Source organism: Channa argus, chromosome 4 (genome assembly GCF_033026475.1).
Source record: "Channa argus isolate prfri chromosome 4, Channa argus male v1.0, whole genome shotgun sequence".
In the NCBI taxonomy this organism is placed as follows: Eukaryota; Metazoa; Chordata; class Actinopteri; order Anabantiformes; family Channidae; genus Channa; species Channa argus.
In genome coordinates, this window is record NC_090200.1 from 14,891,456 (window position 1) to 14,910,110 (window position 18,655).

The 18,655-nt window shown below is 38.9% G+C and overlaps 2 protein-coding genes across 2 annotated transcripts; both read left to right on the top strand.

Annotated features, from left to right (window-relative positions):
- The first annotated feature begins 369 nt into the window (after positions 1-369).
- On the top strand, positions 370-4,349 carry ankrd34c (ankyrin repeat domain 34C). The gene is made up of 2 exons (XM_067502879.1): positions 370-803; positions 1,723-4,349. Exon 2 carries the CDS (start codon positions 1,776-1,778, stop codon positions 3,363-3,365), a length of 1,590 nt encoding a protein of 529 aa, XP_067358980.1. The 5' UTR covers positions 370-803; positions 1,723-1,775; the 3' UTR covers positions 3,366-4,349.
- Positions 4,350-7,874: 3,525 nt separating this feature from the next.
- idh2 (isocitrate dehydrogenase (NADP(+)) 2) lies at positions 7,875-18,655 on the top strand. Its single transcript, XM_067501537.1, has 11 exons — positions 7,875-8,082; positions 12,409-12,500; positions 13,141-13,306; positions 13,670-13,830; positions 13,964-14,107; positions 14,728-14,864; positions 15,072-15,223; positions 15,364-15,476; positions 15,706-15,803; positions 15,883-15,975; positions 18,254-18,655. Exons 1-11 carry the CDS (start codon positions 7,965-7,967, stop codon positions 18,336-18,338), a joined length of 1,359 nt encoding a protein of 452 aa, XP_067357638.1. The 5' UTR covers positions 7,875-7,964; the 3' UTR covers positions 18,339-18,655.

Consider the following 18,655-nt stretch of genomic DNA (forward strand, 5'->3'; position numbering starts at 1 on the left):
TATTGTAATTTATTGCTTTGTAATTGTGGTCCAGAACAGATTTTAATTTTACATTTTATACTGAATTGTCATGGCTATGCGTTCTATCACTTTATCACTCACCTGCCTATATTCTAACAACTTGCTCCAATGTTCCACACTGCAGACATTACAGTTTATTTATAGCACAGACTCACTATATGAGTTATGGATTCACAATATTTAAAAACAGGCAACCAGTACCAGCCAAATTTGTTATTCTCTCATTCCATTATGTGCAGGCCCAACTGTGTCCTTTCATTTACTAATTGTCCTTTTGAAATGATTAAAATATATACACACAGACATGCGCGCGCACAGAACATTTACATGTCTTTGGGAGTGCGCTCATTATGATTGTATTCTGCAGATATGAAGATCAGGACAGAGGTTTTCATGAGACGCAATTTATTTTGGTCGAATCTGACGTCAGGAAAATGCACGTTTCATTCAACAAGGAAGAAAGTAAGTTATTTATAACCCGCAGCAGCTCCAGGTTGTGATCCTTGAGTGCGCAGTGAAAAGAATACTCCCCATTGGACTGATGTAGTGTGCCTCCATAACAAAAGCCACACAGCTCATGTGCTATGGTGCCAGAGAGGCAGGGCACCCTGTCACCCAAACTACGGCGCATCGATGGGAACAGTCACGGCTATAAATTAGGGTTATTGCGATAAACTGCAACAAAGTTTTTGTTTTGAATAATTCATTTCCCTCTGATTTCTTCTCTCTTACGTGACAAAGCTCTGGGTACTTTGAGCATGGAAACCCTCTCCTCCGACCAGGTAAGACATTTTTTAGACACCAAGTTGATCTGCGAGATTATTAAATTACAAAATTATCGAAAAGTATTTTTCATTCATTTAACTTTATGCCATTGTATTGCCTCGCCGATTATTTCATCCTAAAAGGAGGCTGAAAAAAGAATTAATCTGTTACCTTATACATCGCCGGAGATCAACTGATAATGTTTTTGAATTATTAACAGGGTCTTCATTATAAATCAGATGTAAGATGCAGAATGAGCTGTAGAATTATATGACCATCCCAACTATTTGTAATAGAGCGCGTCTCCAAAACGAGAACCATGGACAGCGACTCTCACGCCCGGCGATCTTCTGTTATTTAATGTCGCATGTCTGAGCAGATGTTTGTATTGTCACTATTAGACATTTAAATGGTGAAAATCCCGTTGTGCTTCAGACGCGTAGACATTTTTTTCTCAGAATAACAAGACGAACTGGTGTTTTTACGCACTTACAGGCTGATGGATTAAGATGTTCGTCGCTCTTCTTACTTCGATAAAAATGATGACAATTGACACAACTGGTGTTTTGCCAATGCTTAAAAAGACTAACTTTGAGTTTGATTGCCAAAAATCGCTCGATCATCGATCAATGGTGTTTTGTGAATCTAACAGGTGCTGTTATCATGCTGACTCTTGCATGCACATTATTTTTGGCCAATGATCAGTTTCCACCTTGGAAACAACATTATGTACACATTACCCTCATGAGAACTATTACATAAAGATAAATATATGAGAAATATGTCAAAGTAAAGAGTATCCATAATTTTTATTTTGTAGCAGACTGCCACCTGCTGGTGGTGACGATTTTACAAAAGACAAGAGAAACAAACAGAAAGTGTTAAATTATAAAGGTTTTACTGATACACTGAACTACTTCAATGCTTTGTTGAAAGGTCTGGGAGCTGTAAGTTTAACTTCACTGAGAAGATCTGAGATTGGCTGGGAGATGGCAGACATACTGGAGCTGCGGACAGATGGAAACTCCCTCCTGAAGGCTGTATGGCTCAAACGCTTGAGACTTACTCGGCTCCTGTTAGAAGGTGGTGCGTATATCAACGAGAGCAATGAGCGTGGGGAGACACCTCTAATGGTGGCATGCATGTCCACACACACTGACCAGCAGAGTGTAAGCAAGTCAAAGCTAGTGAAATATTTGCTGGACAACCAGGCAGACCCCAACATTCAGGACAAAGCAGGTAGGACTGCTCTAATGCACGCCTGTATCCACAAGGCTGGGTACGAGGTGGTGGATCACCTGTTGAGCAACGGAGCTGATCCCAGTCTGGAGGACAGAAGCGGGGCCTCAGCGCTGGTCTACGCCATCAATGCAGATGATAAGGAGACACTTAAACTGTTACTGGATGCATGCAAAGCTAAAGGCAAGGAGGTCATCATAATAACCACCGACAAGTCACCATCTGGTACTAAAACCACCAAACAGTACCTAAATGTCCCCCCATCACCAGAACTAGATGAGAGGTCCTCCCCAGCGTACTGCACTTCTCCGTCTGATATAAATGTTACAGCATCTCCTACTCCTGAGCAAGAGCAACAAAACACAGTCTTCAGTTTCCAGACAAAGCTTAAAACCTCCAGCTCGGCTGCAAAGCTTGCCAACGGGCCCACATCTCCAACGCGGCGGCCTGCAAACCCCAAACGTGCACGCTTGCCTCAGCTGAAGAGACTGCAGTCAGAGCCTTGGGGCCTGATTGCTCCCTCAGTTCTGGCTGCAGCTGCCGCCAGTGAGGAGAGTAAGAGAGCCAGCTCTGACGAGGATGTTGTTGCAGGGGTAAACGGTCTTTCTCTGAGTAAGAGGTCAGCATTATCTCGACAGAGCAGCGTGGATGGTAAGGACAGCTTATTCCCACTAGTAGGTGAACAGCCCTGCAAAATGACAACCTCACTATCAGTTCCTCCAACTTCTAAACCATCATATGAAAGAACTCTAGGCCAACACCAGCCACTGGCAAGGCGCAGTACTGTGCCCACCGAGCAGGAGAACAGCAGCTGCAGTAGTGGACTTGCCAGTCTGAGAGACACCGTGCATAGGAGACGTCTGGGGAATGATCACTATGACTCAGACTCACAGCTCTATTCAGACTCTGCTATGTTAGACTCCCCGAAGGTCCCGGTGGAGAGAAGAAAACTAAACACTTCTCCACTAGCAATGCTGACCAGCTCCAGAGAATCTCTAGACAGCAATGCCAGCACATCATCTCCCAGCACAGCGCGTAGGCGTCCGCCTGGTCTCCTGGAGAGGAGAGGCTCGGGAACGCTGCTGCTGGACCACATCTCCCACACCAGGCCTGGCCACCTGCCCCCTCTCAACATCAACCCTAACCCTCCCATCCCTGACATCGGAGCTAGTAGCAAGCCCTCCTCACCTTTGGCCACAGGTTTTAGATCTATAGCCCCAGTAGCACCCAACACACCAAAGAGAGGCGGCCTCAAGTCTAAGAAGAAACTTGTGAGAAGGCACTCTATGCAAGTAGAGCAGATGAAACAGCTTTCTGATTTTGAAGAACTGGCACATTAGCTATTGATGGTGTTTATGCAGCATGTTTTGTGGAAGTAGAAATGTTAAGACCATAAATTGTCAGGAAGTAGATGCATTGGTTCAGTTGCGTAGACTCACATCTAGGTGTTAAATAATGTGTTATTTAAAAATATATATATTGAAACTGAGCAATATAGATAGATTTCCTCCATGTATTAAACTCAACCTTATTCTATTTTGACTTTACAACATCTGCTGTATATGTATTACAGTTTTGAATGTAAATGCCAAGACATGGTACTTTTCCTCTGAACTAGCTCTTACATGATCATGTAATGTGTAGGGAACATACAGGGTCCATTTGTAGCCAGAAGGCCACTTGGATGCACTTTGTGCATATGTAATTAGCACCATTAATGGGCTTTCTTTGAAAAAGAAAAGATGTGGTGCACTTGTTTGAAATGTAGCTTTGAGTAAGATGAAATTTGACTGTTTGTAGCAAATTTGTACAAAGTGCCTTGAAGATAAAGAAACCTTAAAAACTGGAGAGATATGTTTAATGTATTAGGATAATTTATCATTCATGATGATGTAATCAAAATGTGTTTTATTTCAGTATTATTGGTCTCACATGAAACAAAATGAAGACTCAGAATATACTGTAAGAATGAATACAGTGAATGAATGAACAATATGCCTTAAGAAGCAGGTAAAACAATGGGCTACATATAACAGCACTTTATTGCCCAGGAGATTTTTAAAAACAGAGAGAGAAAATGTTGCTTTTATCAGCGTTGCAAAGATTTTCAAAACTAACTTGTATGTGATGAGTTCAAATAACAAAGAGTGACATTTGAGCCCATAGTCAAAAGAAACACTGGTGAAACATCAATTAAAATGTAACTTCATGCTAATAGCAATGAAAACTAAAGATCATACAGCTTCCATGTAATTTACCTGTGAAGCAGTGCTTCTGTTTGAGATTAAAAAACTCAAATTGATCCATAGTATTTTTGCAAGTAGTTTGTTGTATATTCTGAATAAATGTCTATCACTTGTGAATTTCTGTTGTTTGTTTGTTTACTCATTTGTCGCATTAAGCCGGAGCTCAGCTGTTAGTAACCACACAGATGCTCATTAGAAAGAGCACCAGTCCTTTTTCAGGCCACTTGACAGTCCATTGGTACCACGATGATGACGATCATCATCATCACCGATGTCACTGTGATTATGTCAGACTCAGATCCCACAGCATCTTAGCAGCTTCATCATCCAAACCCTCAGGAGCAACTGTTTTATTGGCACAGCTGGTGGAATCGATGAAGGGTTTAGTGTGTTCCTGGGTTTGTTAATTCACAAATTATAAATCAGGGCAACAAATAACGGTGGGAATTGCAAAGAACCTTGCAATAGAGTAATATGCACTATTTTGCCAATAATGATGGTAAGTCAATTCTTTTGGATTGTGTTGTATATTGATATGTTTTATTTTAAGCAGAAACTCAAACAAATATTTTTTTCACAAAGCAGGAATCCATATTTTGTATTTCTTTCTTTTATTATGAAGAACTTTAAGTTTCTTTAAAAGCTTTAGATTAAAATGCATGTGTAAAAAGGTGCGGTATGTCTGATCCCCAACCCAAATGTCAAACAGTCATTGACGGGCAAATGACTGAACAGGCAGAAAGCAGAATAGTTCAGAGATCAGATAATGTCTGCAGCAAGGGAGGAAAACAACATAAGATGGGTCCTATTATTGAGCCCCACAATTTTAGTACAGTAATTCATGTACTAAAGGATACATTTAAAGCTACATTAATCAATATTTTTAGATTAAAACTACATCTAATACCATCTATTCTATGCACAGTATGTTAGGTGTCCCATCAGCTTTGGAATGTTTCAGTCTCTGCACCCTTCAACTTTGTTTCCTGCAGTAGATATCTGTTTTCAACAACAAAAGCTCTGTTAAACCCACCTCAATGTCCATGTCCAGCACCAAACAGTAAACTGAGCAAAGTGAAACATTAAGAGACATAGAGGATTAGGAGACACACATTCTCCCTAGTGGTTTGTTGAGAATTTGCTTGATATTTACAAATTCAACACAACAAACAACTTAATAAGCTGTTGTGCCAACACTGTTCTCAATGCTGCTGCCCCAAAGTGGCAAAAAAAACAACCTCTAAACATTACAAGGATAGTTCCACCTATCATCACCGATACTATCACCCTGTTGGTTCTTCCTATTAATCGTCCTCTAAATGGTAAATATTTTAAACTTTCATTATTAACATTTATGTACTATTTTTAAAAATTAAAATGCTAATTTAGAAAGCAAAAACAATAAAATTGTGTTAAATTAGATTTTAAAAGACCACTTAAAAATAAAGCAGAAAAGAAAAAACATAGTAGTTGGTAACAAAACAAAACTAAATAAATTAAATAAACAATAAAATGAAATGAAATTCAAAGTAAAAAAACTGCACCAAAATGCAAAAGATAAAAAACAATATTGTTTGTAATATTACAAATTATATTTTTTCAAAGTTTGGCAGAAAAAAAATCTTTCCCTTCATATTTATGTTATCGTATGGTGACTTATGCATACATTACTACACACACACACAAAGTATATATGTGTGTATATATATATATATATATATATATATATATATATATATATATATATATATATATATATATATATATATAATGCTCTTTGTAGTCTGTATTTTATATAATCAAAAATAAATGTTGTTTGAGCTAAAAATCCATTGTTACATTCCTTGATAATGCTCTTTAAGACGTTAAAGCAATGTCCAAGATTCCTCCAGCAGAGGTCGATGTAGATTCACTAACATAATCTTGGTGTCCTCTCAGTAGTCCAGTAGATGGAGCACATCCATCACACTGGGCTTTGATTTTTCAATCCATGGCTATTGAAAAGCTTGAAGGTTTTTTATGCAATGATGTTATTAAGAAAAATGGGGAATTCAGAGAAATCTGAGTTTAAGCTTTTTTTGACTTTTAAATCAATGCCTACCAATCAGATCTAAGAGCAATGGGAAAACAACTTTTTACAGGATTCCACTACGAGCAGAATAAGACAACACAAGAAGAAACCCATCAGCAGAAATAAAAAGACCAGTAATTACAACTTTAGACCCCCATACATAAATTAAAGCACGATCAGAGCTCAGAGGAAACACTTAGTCCTTTGCTTATTGATGAGAGAAGACATTTAATGGGTCTGATCAACACTACATCCCTTTTAATGGAGTAGTCTCACATTATGATTCGGAATGAGGACTAAATATGTCACTTTGACATTGGTGTTTCCAGGTGACCTCTGAGAATGACTTCTGTGACTGTGGACAGTTAGATGTCAAGGTGAACAGCCGGTCGAGTCCTTTAGAGTTCAAAGGTTGCTGTAAAAACTCAGGGAATTAAGTAGTTTCCACTGTCCTTGTCTGACCACATAATAACATTCTGCCTTATAGGCTCTTATTACATGCTGGGCAAAACTCTGCACTTGAGGGACAAAAACAGCTGACGTTCACTGATCTTCTACTACAAAATCCAAGTGGAGGCATGTTATTTTTAATATAGCTTAAAACTTATGTTTATAGATTATAGTATTTTATTGGGTGTTTGCATATTTGCTTTTGTCATTGCAAGCTCCCTGTTCTCAAGTGAAAGAGTACTTCAGAGGTGACCCGGCTGTCTCCTTTGCTGGCTTACTACCAAATCCATCATGTGACTGCATTGCACACTTCCCAGTCTTTCTCCCAGTATGGTAACCACCCCCTGCTAAAATTAGAGGGCCCTCTGCTGAGGCTTTGTGGAATGTAACTATCCTGTACTCCTCCCGCATATGAGTCAGGAGTCTCATTAACTGTCACCATTTCTATTTGAAATGTTTACTTGCTTGAGCTACTTCCTTCTCCACCTCAAGAAATTATGCTTTATATATATATATATGTGTGTGTGTGTGTGTGTGTGTGTGTGTGTGTGTGTGTGTGTGTGTGTGTGTGTGTGTGTGTGTGTGTATAAAAACAAATCCCGTGCACAATGTACATGTAGCAGGACAATTAAATATATAAATATGTACATGGGAAAATGGTCTGTGAACATTAATTTGTAACAAGAATTACACGTTTGTTTGTGTTTGTATGTCTTATATCTGGCATTAACTTTACTATGGCCATGGGTTTGGGATGAAATGTTAGAATAACTCTGCCTCTGCACTATAGATTTTGACAGATCTTTTTAAAATATGATTTGTTTGACATCCACAGTTTTGTAGCATAATATTAAACAATACCCAACTGATATACTGTGCCGCATTTCTACAATGCGTGCAGTCCACTAGGCCTGTGCGGGTTGATATTAACACTCAGATTTAATGTATAGACACTGGCGATCATCACTCTGTCCTGGATTGTCGCTGTTTGTGTGTGACTCTGACGTAGCGCACAGCTTGTCCCTCCGGGAAAGGGGGGGAGGGGGGGGGGTAGGCGGTGCTGCTGATGTCGCCGCTACGACTATATTGCAGCGAGTCTCGGAGCAGCTTGCCCCCTCTTTCCTCTGAGTTTCGTCGAGTGTGAACCGCAAACTGATTCGGGCCGGGAAGACATGGCTGGATATTTGAAAGTCCTCAGCTCTCTTTCGAGGTCTGCCGGTACCGCTCTTTCCAGAAACCCAGCGGTGCTTGCGCCGGCTGCAAATTGCCAGACTTTGCAACAAAGAAACTGTAAGTGGACAGAGATAAGCGGGGTCATCCTCAGCATCATAATGTCATTGTTAACTGCGGCCTGACATAGCTCTGTGTTACAACTGCGCTTTTAATGTGGCCTCCGTGCTATTAGCAAGCTAATGTTATATGAACGTACCAAGAGAGCGACAAAATGAACCAACCGTTTAAAGCCGGCTGCTCCGAGCTAACGCAGCCTTGCTAGCAACTGCTGCTAGCTAACCGGGATGCTGTTAATCGCTTTAATGGTTTTTCTTAGCTTAGAAACGACGGTGTTGTAAATGCTTATCTGGGTATTAATGACTGTTTTATGACTGCTCGAGTGCAGCTTGTTTAGATAATGAGAGTGTAATAAACGTCGAGGTAGGTAAGGGTCGGCACAGCGAATCGATCACCCGGGGAGAGAGCTGCCTTTGTCTTCCCCGGCCAAAGTTTGAGTAACAGTTGGTGCCAACGTGAAAATATGTGCTCAAATGAATGAAACGTCCGCTGTCCAAAACCTGCTAACAAAACACATGCGATTGAGATTGTTTACATTTAATTCCCCTCGAAAGCGGAAAAGAAGAAATCATTCCAAAAGAGGCTGCCCTGCAAATGCTGGCAGCCGATAAATCAAATTCATCTACCATTTTGAGTTGTCGGTGCGGAAATGTCACTGCTCACCACTGGAGCGAGTGGGTTAAACCTCTGTCCCTTAACGGCAAGTTAAAACAGCTGTTTTGAGGGAAGCCGGTGGGCTTTTGTTCAGTGATCGTGTTAGCAGGGCGACACCGACTTGGAAAACTTTGGCCAAGGTCAGGTACTGCATACGAGGCTCCGCTATAAAGAGCAATGGCTGCCGCTGCTAGTGTTCGCTCCGTCCTACGTAACGTGGAACACATCCACACTGGCCCACAGTGCTGCACTTTTAATCACTTTCTAACATTTACCTGTAAAACCGTGTCTGATTCTGTGCTCTCATTTTGGCTCTGAATGCGTATACAGTGCCGGGAGTCCAAGTGATAATATGTCCTGATATTACGTGCGCTCTGCAGACAACCTACATTTCATACAACGGGAACTGGCTGCTCTTTAAGCCCCGGTGTTGTAGATACACGTCTCCGTGCCACCAGTTAGTGTTTTCTCAGGCAGTGGGTTGTTTGAAGGGCACTTTGGCTCTTGATGTGGTTTTCTTGGTGTGCACAGCAACTCAGGCTGTTAAAGAGTGTGTTGAAATCCTGCACATAGGTATAAGAATCTGCATTTTGTTAAATGAGCGCAAACATTAAAAATGTTGATTACTGTGTTTTATAGCAGTCACAAGCTGCATTGTCCCTGGTGTGTAACAGGTGTAATGTTGCTGTTAGTCTACAACAAGTTTGTAGTTTTATTTTTTGGGGGCGGGGGGGGGGGGCGGGGTCTGTTGTAACTATCTCTTAAACAACTGCAGATTTGCTTGCATCTTCTTTTTAAGGTGTTTTGTTATTCTGACTAATTGGATTAAAACTGAAGCGGGTTAAGCCCAGCTTGTATGTGAGGAAACACAGAAACACATTCCTTTAGTTTGACTTTCCCCTGAAGCAGTGTTAAAATTGGTTATAAATGTCCAGATAGAGATAATGATGCCACTTGGTACTAAAAGTTTAAACGGACTTTTTGTTGTGTATTTTTTCATTGGATATTTTCCAAATGTAGACTGCATTTGGGTTTGGATTTTATACTGCATTTGTGCTTTACAGCGGATTTAGTTAAGGCTGACTGAAGAAGATTTTTCCGTTTTTTACTTGTTGTGTTTAGGTTTTAATTGGATTGTAGTAAAATCTACTGTACAATTCTGCAAGTCTACAATCAGTGTAATTGTTTGGTTTTTTTATTTTTACCACTACACTTTGTAAAAAATGACTGGTCTGGAGAAAAAGGCTTGCAGCCTTATCCCCCATGCACGTGCCAATGATGTGGCAGGCAGGCCCACATGACTGTGTTTCTGTTTGCCCTTGAGTGTCCAGTTAGCTGATACCCTCAGACGTTATGTAACATACTTAGCTTACTTATGTGCTCCCTCCCCCTGCACTGTGATAATGTTGTCCTCTTTTAAGAGATTTAGGTTAAACAAGTCAGAGGTTCATGCCCCGCTCTTCCTGACCACATGTCGGAAGTGTCTGGGAAGACAATGAACCCCCAGCAGCCCATCCCCAACCACGCAGTGGTGGTCCCAAGCTGTAGCAGACAGAGAAGGTCACAGTTGGTAATTTAACTTACAATAATGCAGTTAACTCATGAGGCGCTTAACTTTCCATGATTTCTGACAAGTAATAGTTAATATTTCTATGGGGTGACTGTGGCTCAGTTGGTTTAACAGTTGTGTGTGTGTTAGTGGTTGGTTGAATGATGTACTTGTGGCATAAAAAACGATTTTAATGATTAATTGATTATCACAACGGTATTGTTTTGTTGTGAAATTTGCAACAAGAACTCTGGTTCTTTTGAGCTCTTTCCATTCTCTGTAGTTGTAACTTCCGACATAAGTGGATGAAATTGTAAGGAAACTGCTGTCAAAGTGATTATAATACATTGTCACACGATCTGCTAAGCAAAAAATAATATTCCTCAAAAAATGGCAAAGTATTTGCTGCTTAGTAAATTAAGGAGCTTGTAATGCCCAATTATTAGCAATAAAGGCCACCAGCACATAATAAATAAACATAAGTATATTTCATAATCATTATTGCAGGTGACATGTCGTTTGAAAGCGTAGTTGTCTATGTGCTGAAGAGAATTTAGTCAAACTAGAAAAATAAAACCTGTGAGGTAGATAAAGTATGTCATTTGTTTTTATTTGTTATTGCGTAGCAAAGGTCACAGATCTTTGCTGTTAGGTTATTTTCAGTCCTCCTTGGCCACCATGTCCAGTATCCGTAATCTGCAAGCTCGTGTGTCACATTTGGTGGGGAACAGGCTGTTTTGACAGGTGCTAGGTCACATGTCTTTTCCTTCATCGTAAATTTGTTAAGTAGTTGTTAATTCTGCCACAAACCTTATTTTTACATGCTGAAAAAGACTTTGGTGGAGTGTTAAATTTCCTGGCAAATCTTACAGTCACTTGATCGTCTGTGCCTTCCCCTGTACTTTTATTTGATTAATTGTAATCATTTTGCTGGCAGGCCTCTCACACAAAGAGTAGAATGAAAGCAATGATGATTAGAGAGACTAATCTATGTTGATAAAACTGGAAAGCAACAAAGTTTGGGCAATTCTCTCTCCAGACAATGTTAGCGTGAAAATAAAGTACACTTTTAGTTATAAGTGTTTATATACGTGTGCCTGTGAAAGCGGTTATCATTTTTAAAGTTAGAGGTATTTTTTCTTTGCATTAATTATTATTTGGAGAAAAATCATTATTTATAGAGGGCCTGGTGGCTCAATGGGTAGACCATTGGGTTGGGATGCAGAAGAGTGCGGGATAGAATCCCACCCCACCAGGTGTGGCCCTACAGAGCAAGCAAGGGCCACCTTGGTGCTGGTCCTGAGCCTGGATAAAAATGGGAGGGTGAATGGATCCAGCTTAAAAAGCTCACACCAAATCAACATGTGGAGGACATTCTGCTGTGGCGACCCCTGCATAAGCAAGCCGAAAGCCGTTGATCTTTGAAGTAAAATCATTAATTATCATAGCTAATATGTAATGTAATATAATCCTCGAATAATCTTTTCTTATGGGCCAATTGTGAATTATAATTAGGTTCACAATTACAGATTTAAAGGTTCCCAGTGGTGTTTTGACCACACCAGGGAGCAGTGTTGTATTAGGCAAATTAAATACGATATGTCTGATTCAAGTTTTTCCCCTGATGTGTGAAGCAATGTTGCAAATGGCACCAAAATACAAGTAGGAGAATGACCGTGAACATAAAAGCTAACGGTTTAAAAAATAAATGTCCTTTAAAATTGGCCTTCGTATATTATGAGGAAAATAAATAATGTCCTATTTTGTCCACTCAACAGCCAGAAATTCCAGAGGTGAAGCAAAGCACTTCTCTGCTTTCCTTTTTAGATTCACTTTAAATCCTCTCATTTAAGAAGTTGTAATCAGCAAATGTTGTATTGTAATAAAACAATAAGTTTATTTTAGTGGTTTTCCAGTCATGTTTGCTCAGGGGCAATGGGGCAATTTAGAAACTGATAGGCAGATCAATCATCCCTGTTACTGAGCCTAAACTGAAACTGGTTTTTGTCATCTGTTAGCATTTTTTTTTTCAATTGTATTTTCTTGTATTTATTGATCAGTAACCTTAGACTTTAGTTTAAAAGGTCAGTTATACTAAAGCTCTCTGTATGTGTGATTTACAGATGCTGACAAACGCATCAAAGTGGCCCAGCCGGTGGTGGAGATGGATGGAGATGAGATGACCCGTATCATCTGGGAGTTCATCAAAGAGAAGGTGATAGATTGGCATTCAAGAGTCGATTGCTAAACAGCCAAACACTGTGGTGTGTCTTGCACCACAGTGGGCCAGCCTACATTGGTGGCAGACTGGCCTATTTTTATATCTTAGACTGACACAAGAATGTGAGGGAAAATGTTTCATTCAGTCACTGACTGGCTGCATTCAGAGGGGAGATGTTGGCTCAGGAAGAAACGTGAAGATTCATGAGATCAGAAAATTTTCAGAGATTCATTGATTTTTTTGTATTCTCCCATTAACAACTCTACTGATCCCAGAAAAAGGGTTCCCATAGGTCCTTAAAGAGTCCAAAATTAAATAAAATTTTGATAGGTCTTCATTTTTGTTATATGTCTTGGTTAAGTTGATTATTTTTAACTTGAAGTGGGCATTGCTTATTGTTACATTTAGTTATGCATTTATGTGTTTTGGGGAAAACACCCATGATACAGTAGAGTAGCGTATGTTTGCATTTGTCTTCATGTTCCAATGTGAATATAAATTAGGTCCTAAATTGCATTTTAAAGTTACTTAAAAAGGTCGAAAAAAGGCTTCAATTTCATTGTGTTGAAACTTGAAGCAACCAGGTTTTTCTTTTTATTTAGTATTTTTTTGTTTTTTGTTTGTGGATTTATAGCTCATTCTGACCAATGTTAATGTGGAGCTGAAGTATTTTGACCTGGGTCTACCATACCGTGACCAGACTGCTGACCAGGTCACCATAGACTCTGCCCTGGCTACGAAGAAGTACCATGTGGCGGTTAAATGTGCCACCATCACACCTGACGAAGCTAGAGTGGAAGGTCTGTAAAAACAATTTGTTAACCTTTCACATGTTTGTAATTTCATAATAACAGTTTAGACTTGCACTTGTAGTCTTACCGCTAGTCACTGGTTATTGAATACAACATCGGGGACACCAGACACTGTAGCAGCATTGGCTGCTTTGTGAAATTTCTTGAAGGTTGAACTTTAATATTGTTCTAATTGAAAGTACTTTTTACATCTCATAGCGTATGATTTTAAGTTCTTAAATACTAAGAGGTGGAATAGTTTTGAAGTGGATGAACATTTTAAAAACATAGAAACTACAACACAGTTGATTCAGTGTGATGCTGCACATTATTAACAACTCATTTTCTGTGTGTGCTTTTGTGTATGTTCAGAGTTTGGCCTGAAGAAGATGTGGAAGAGCCCTAATGGAACCATAAGGAACATATTGGGTGGTACCGTCTTCCGTGAGCCAATCATCTGCAAGAACATTCCCAGGCTTGTTCCAGGCTGGACACAGCCCATCACTATTGGCAGACATGCTTTTGGTGATCAGGTCAGTGTTGACTAGTTGACCATACAGTAATATTTCTTTCACTTCTTAAGACTAAAGTAACATTAAACAAGCTATGTCAGGGTTTATATTAAATGTCCTAATAAGACATAATAAATCTGTGTTTCCTCCACAGTACAGAGCAACTGACTTTGTTGTGAACCAGCCCGGCAAATTCAAGATGGTCTTCTCACCTGCTGATGGAAGTGCAAACACAGAATGGGAGGTCTATGACTTTCCTGGTGGGGGCTGTGGAATGGGCATGTACAATACAGATGAGGTAAGCGAGAATATGAGATATAAAGATGAAGGCTGCAGATCATGTCTTTTTGTTAACATTATCAAGTCCCACTTAATAACACAAGCAGCAACAATATGTTAGTCCCTTAATAGTTTTAGTTATACTCAGTTCTCAGTTCCAGTTTACTAAACATGTACATTTTGAGAAATGGGTCAGAATTATTAAAATTCATAAAAAAACAACACCATGACACTATTGATTTTAACATGGTACTCATACAGAAGTAAGATCAAATTTTAGGTTAGGATTTGGTTTTGATTTTTTGCACACTAATGAACATGGAAAGCAACAGGACATTAAATTAAGTAAAGAAAACTTACAGTTCATAGTAAATCATAAGGAAGCAATGTGTGGTCTCAGGAAACTGATAATAAGGTCATAATACCTCTACTTTGAATCGTGCTTCATAAATTTGCCACAGCAGCCACTGAAACAGAAGTGTCTATTTGCTATGCTGCGGTTTTGTTTGCCTTCAGCTCTGTTTGATTTAACAACATCAAGGGTCATAATAGATGACTTTGGGCTTGTCAAGGGGAAGCTGTTAACCCCTGTACTACTGATAAAACCTACAGTAACTGTTTGTATTTTCCCTCCAACAGTCTATTACAGGCTTTGCACACAGCTGCTTCCAATATGCCATTGGGAAGAAATGGCCACTATACATGAGCACCAAGAACACCATTCTCAAAGCCTACGATGGCAGATTTAAGGACATCTTCCAGGATATCTTTGAAAAGTGAGTGTCCTCTTTTGTTTTTGTTTCGTCCTTTTTTGTCCTTTTTAGTTTTCTGTAAAACTACATTCTGAGACAACAAAGCATTTTATTTTAATTTGCTGTTTTACACACAGCTGCATCAAGCCACTATTTACTTTAACGTTGTTCAACATGGTAACAAAAGAAAGAGAAAAGTGGATTAAATGTATTGTGTTATTTTTCCTATAGAAACTACAAACCTCAGTTTGACAAACTGAAGATCTGGTATGAGCACAGGCTTATCGATGATATGGTCGCCCAGGTGCTGAAGTCCTCTGGAGCTTTTGTGTGGGCTTGCAAGAACTACGACGGAGATGTTCAGTCTGATATTCTTGCACAGGGTGAGATATTTTGATAACATTTTTGCCTGGTCTCTGGAAATGTTACCAAATACTAAAATCTCTAAGAGCTTCAGCAGCTTGCCAGTTTTCTGAGCAGTTGTGGGTTGGAATAAAGAAGGATTTTGTGTTTCCTGTTTTAGGTTTCGGCTCTCTGGGATTGATGACATCAGTTCTTGTGTGCCCCGATGGCAAGACTATTGAGGCTGAGGCTGCCCACGGCACTGTGACCAGGCACTATCGTGAGCACCAGAAGGTTTGTAACCATCCGTCTTTGTCAGTCCTTTGGCTCTGTATTGGAAAGCAGTTCTGCTGCCTAATGAAACAGAAAATGTGTGAAGCTGAAAAATGGTCTTGCAAATTTGTGGAGCTACACTGCCATCATGTGGTTAAACTTTAAAAAGGGAATTATGCTTAAAATTAAAATCACAATTGAAAGTTTCAAGTTGCTTAAAAAGAAAGCTAATGTTGGATTTGGCATTCAGGGAAGGCCGACCAGCACCAACCCCATTGCCAGCATCTTTGCCTGGACCAGAGGCCTGGAGCATCGTGGCAAACTTGATGGCAACCCTGACCTTATAAAGTAAGAGGAGATTTATATTATTGTAGTGGAATGCTGACCTGGTGCGGGGGTTTTCTAAATGTGTTTTGGTTATGTGAAGGTTCTCCCAGACGCTGGAGAAGGTCTGCGTTGAGACTGTTGAGAGCGGCACGATGACCAAGGACCTTGCAGGCTGCATCCACGGCCTGGCCAAGTAAGTTTTTTCTGTTTCAATATGCTGTTTTTTTTGTTGTAGTTCGAACCACTCTCTAGTGTTTGTATCTCCTTATTTTGAAATTCCATAAAGAGTAAAACAAAGGTTTTTAAATCAACTTAATATTTAATGGTCATCAGTTAATCACTTAATTTTTTAAATTAATTTAACAATGAGTCAAACTTTTGCACTTTTGTAATTGTCGTTATTTTATTATAGCTTTTTTATATGTACTTGTGGCTAAGTTTTCTTATTTCTGCCGATGAAAGAACATTTGTACTAACTTCTGGTGCGTTATTATATTAGGTTTAGAGCTAAGTTTGCATCCCCTTACTTTAAAATGACACAGGACCTTGATAAATTTCTTTAAGTAATTTCTGATGATTGACAGCATTTGTACTAGCTAAATGCATTAAATATGACATTAAAACATTCCTTGTTTTACTCTTTTTGTCATTTCAAAATAAGGGGATGGAAACTTTATCACCTAAATGTGGATTCCTATGTGCACTCAGTATATATTTTATGAGATACATCTAGTTGTTGCCATTAGTAGTTTTGTCTTTAGATCGGCCTGAGTTTTTAACTGACAAAAATGTGCTGGTAATATCCAAGAGGGATTTTTGCACAGTCCAGACAGCACACGCATCCTATTTTCAGATTGAATGCAGTCATCATAGTCAGCATCAAATAATGAACCGTACATAATGTGGGTGTTATTCTGCAATTTCATAGTTACGTATGTTTTACCTGTAGGGCTAGCGTCTTGGTGTGACACATCAAATCCAAAATATTGTAGAATGTATTGTTGAATTAAGGGAGTGAAACTACTATGGATATAAGGTTACTCTTTGCAAACAACATGTTAATTTTAGGTACTGGAAAGGTGTTTTCGGGGTAAATAGATTAGTAAGTCATTAATACACTATGTCAACATTTAATCCACAAGGGTTCAAATGTTTTTAAGAGAGACATTTAGAAAGCTAAGACAATTAGTGAATCAGTAAGTCGTCAGCAGAAAAATAATCTGCAGATATTTTAATTGAGTTGGTTTATGCAAAAAATTTAAACACTGCAGTTTCAGCATCTCAGCTTTGAAAATTTGCTGTTTTTTGTTGTTGTTTTATGGACCTGTAAATTGGCTATGTTTGGGGTTGTCTTGGACAAAACAAGATGTATGAAGATTATGACAATTTTTCACAATTGTCTTGACATTTCATAAACCAAACTGTCTGAAATCATACTCTGCAGATTCATTAATAAAACAAATAATGATTAGTTGCAGCCTTAATTTGAAATGTGTATCAGTTTAGTCCATTTTGCATCTTTATGTCATGGGACATTAAGCCTATAATGGCAGCCAAGAATGAGTGGTGCTTGGATGATTCTTTGGAAGATTTTCTTATTTTAATTTGGGATGAAAATATTCCCTTTGATGTAACCACTACCATTAGTCTGATACACCGACATAAGGCAAGGTTTTATTTACCGTACCCTGATTATGACCTGCCAGCAAGTAATACAGGCTGGGAACTTGAAACCTTGTCCCAAACTTGCCCTCATCTTTGGGCACGTTTGCAAAGTAGTATTTTCTTCCCTGTTTTTTTTTTGTTTGTTTGTTTTTTTGTTTACAGTATCATAAAAATGTAAATTATTGTTGGTGAAAAACGGGTCTGTGGTCATAAAAATATATTAGATTAAAATGTAGGTCCATGTGATTTTAAGATATTCTTAACATGAAACATGAAACTGGCTGATTTCACACAAACATGAGGAAAGATACAACACCACATTATATTTGTCCATCAGCTCAAAGATTTATGAAACCCTTACATAAGGGTTAGGTTGCCCTGTAAGAGGTACTGTATTGTAACTTGTTTTTGAACACACATATGGCTTTTATTCTTTTTGTCTATTTGTTGCATTGTCGCATTAGCTTAACCCGTGTTTTACTTGGGCATTTTTATCTATCAGGCAGTACAGCTTTTGTGATTGAAGGTAGTGCTCCTTGGAAACCAGGGATGCATAAAAACAGGACAGACGTCACTTTAAACTGTCATGTTGTTGAGTCGTGTTAATGAAGTTGCTAAATAATGCATCATGCCTATTCTAATGTTGAAGTAAGAATACAAGTTATTTGAAGTATCAACAATAACTTACGATAAACCCTAACAATGAAAATATTACCGATTGCATTGCTATCGTGTTTTGCTGTTTTCTCAAGTGTGGTACAGTATTGCATTTTTAGCCCTGTTGTGTCATGTCTTTGCTTTCTCAGTGTCAAGCTCAACGAGCACTACGTCAATACTACAGACTTCCTCGACGCCATCAAGACAAATCTGGATAAAGCCCTCGGCAAGTGAAGGACTTAAAAGAAAATGGTTAGCTCGGAGTTGGCAATGTCAATCTTGTTTTTGTACCTCATTTTTAACTTAACGGTTAATAAATTCACTTGCATTTTATCCGAAGGAAAGTATTGTCTATAGGATTATGTAGTATTCTAGTAGATTATAACAAAATGGAGAGCTGTCTTTCGATCTGACACTCCCTTAACTGTCCCATTATTTCCAAGGTTTTATTTTTGTAATGTGAAGTACTGTATTCAATACTGTGTAATGCCTTGGGCAGGTCTGAAGCATGTGTCAAACACATTTGCCATTAAATTCCTCGTTTGACCCAC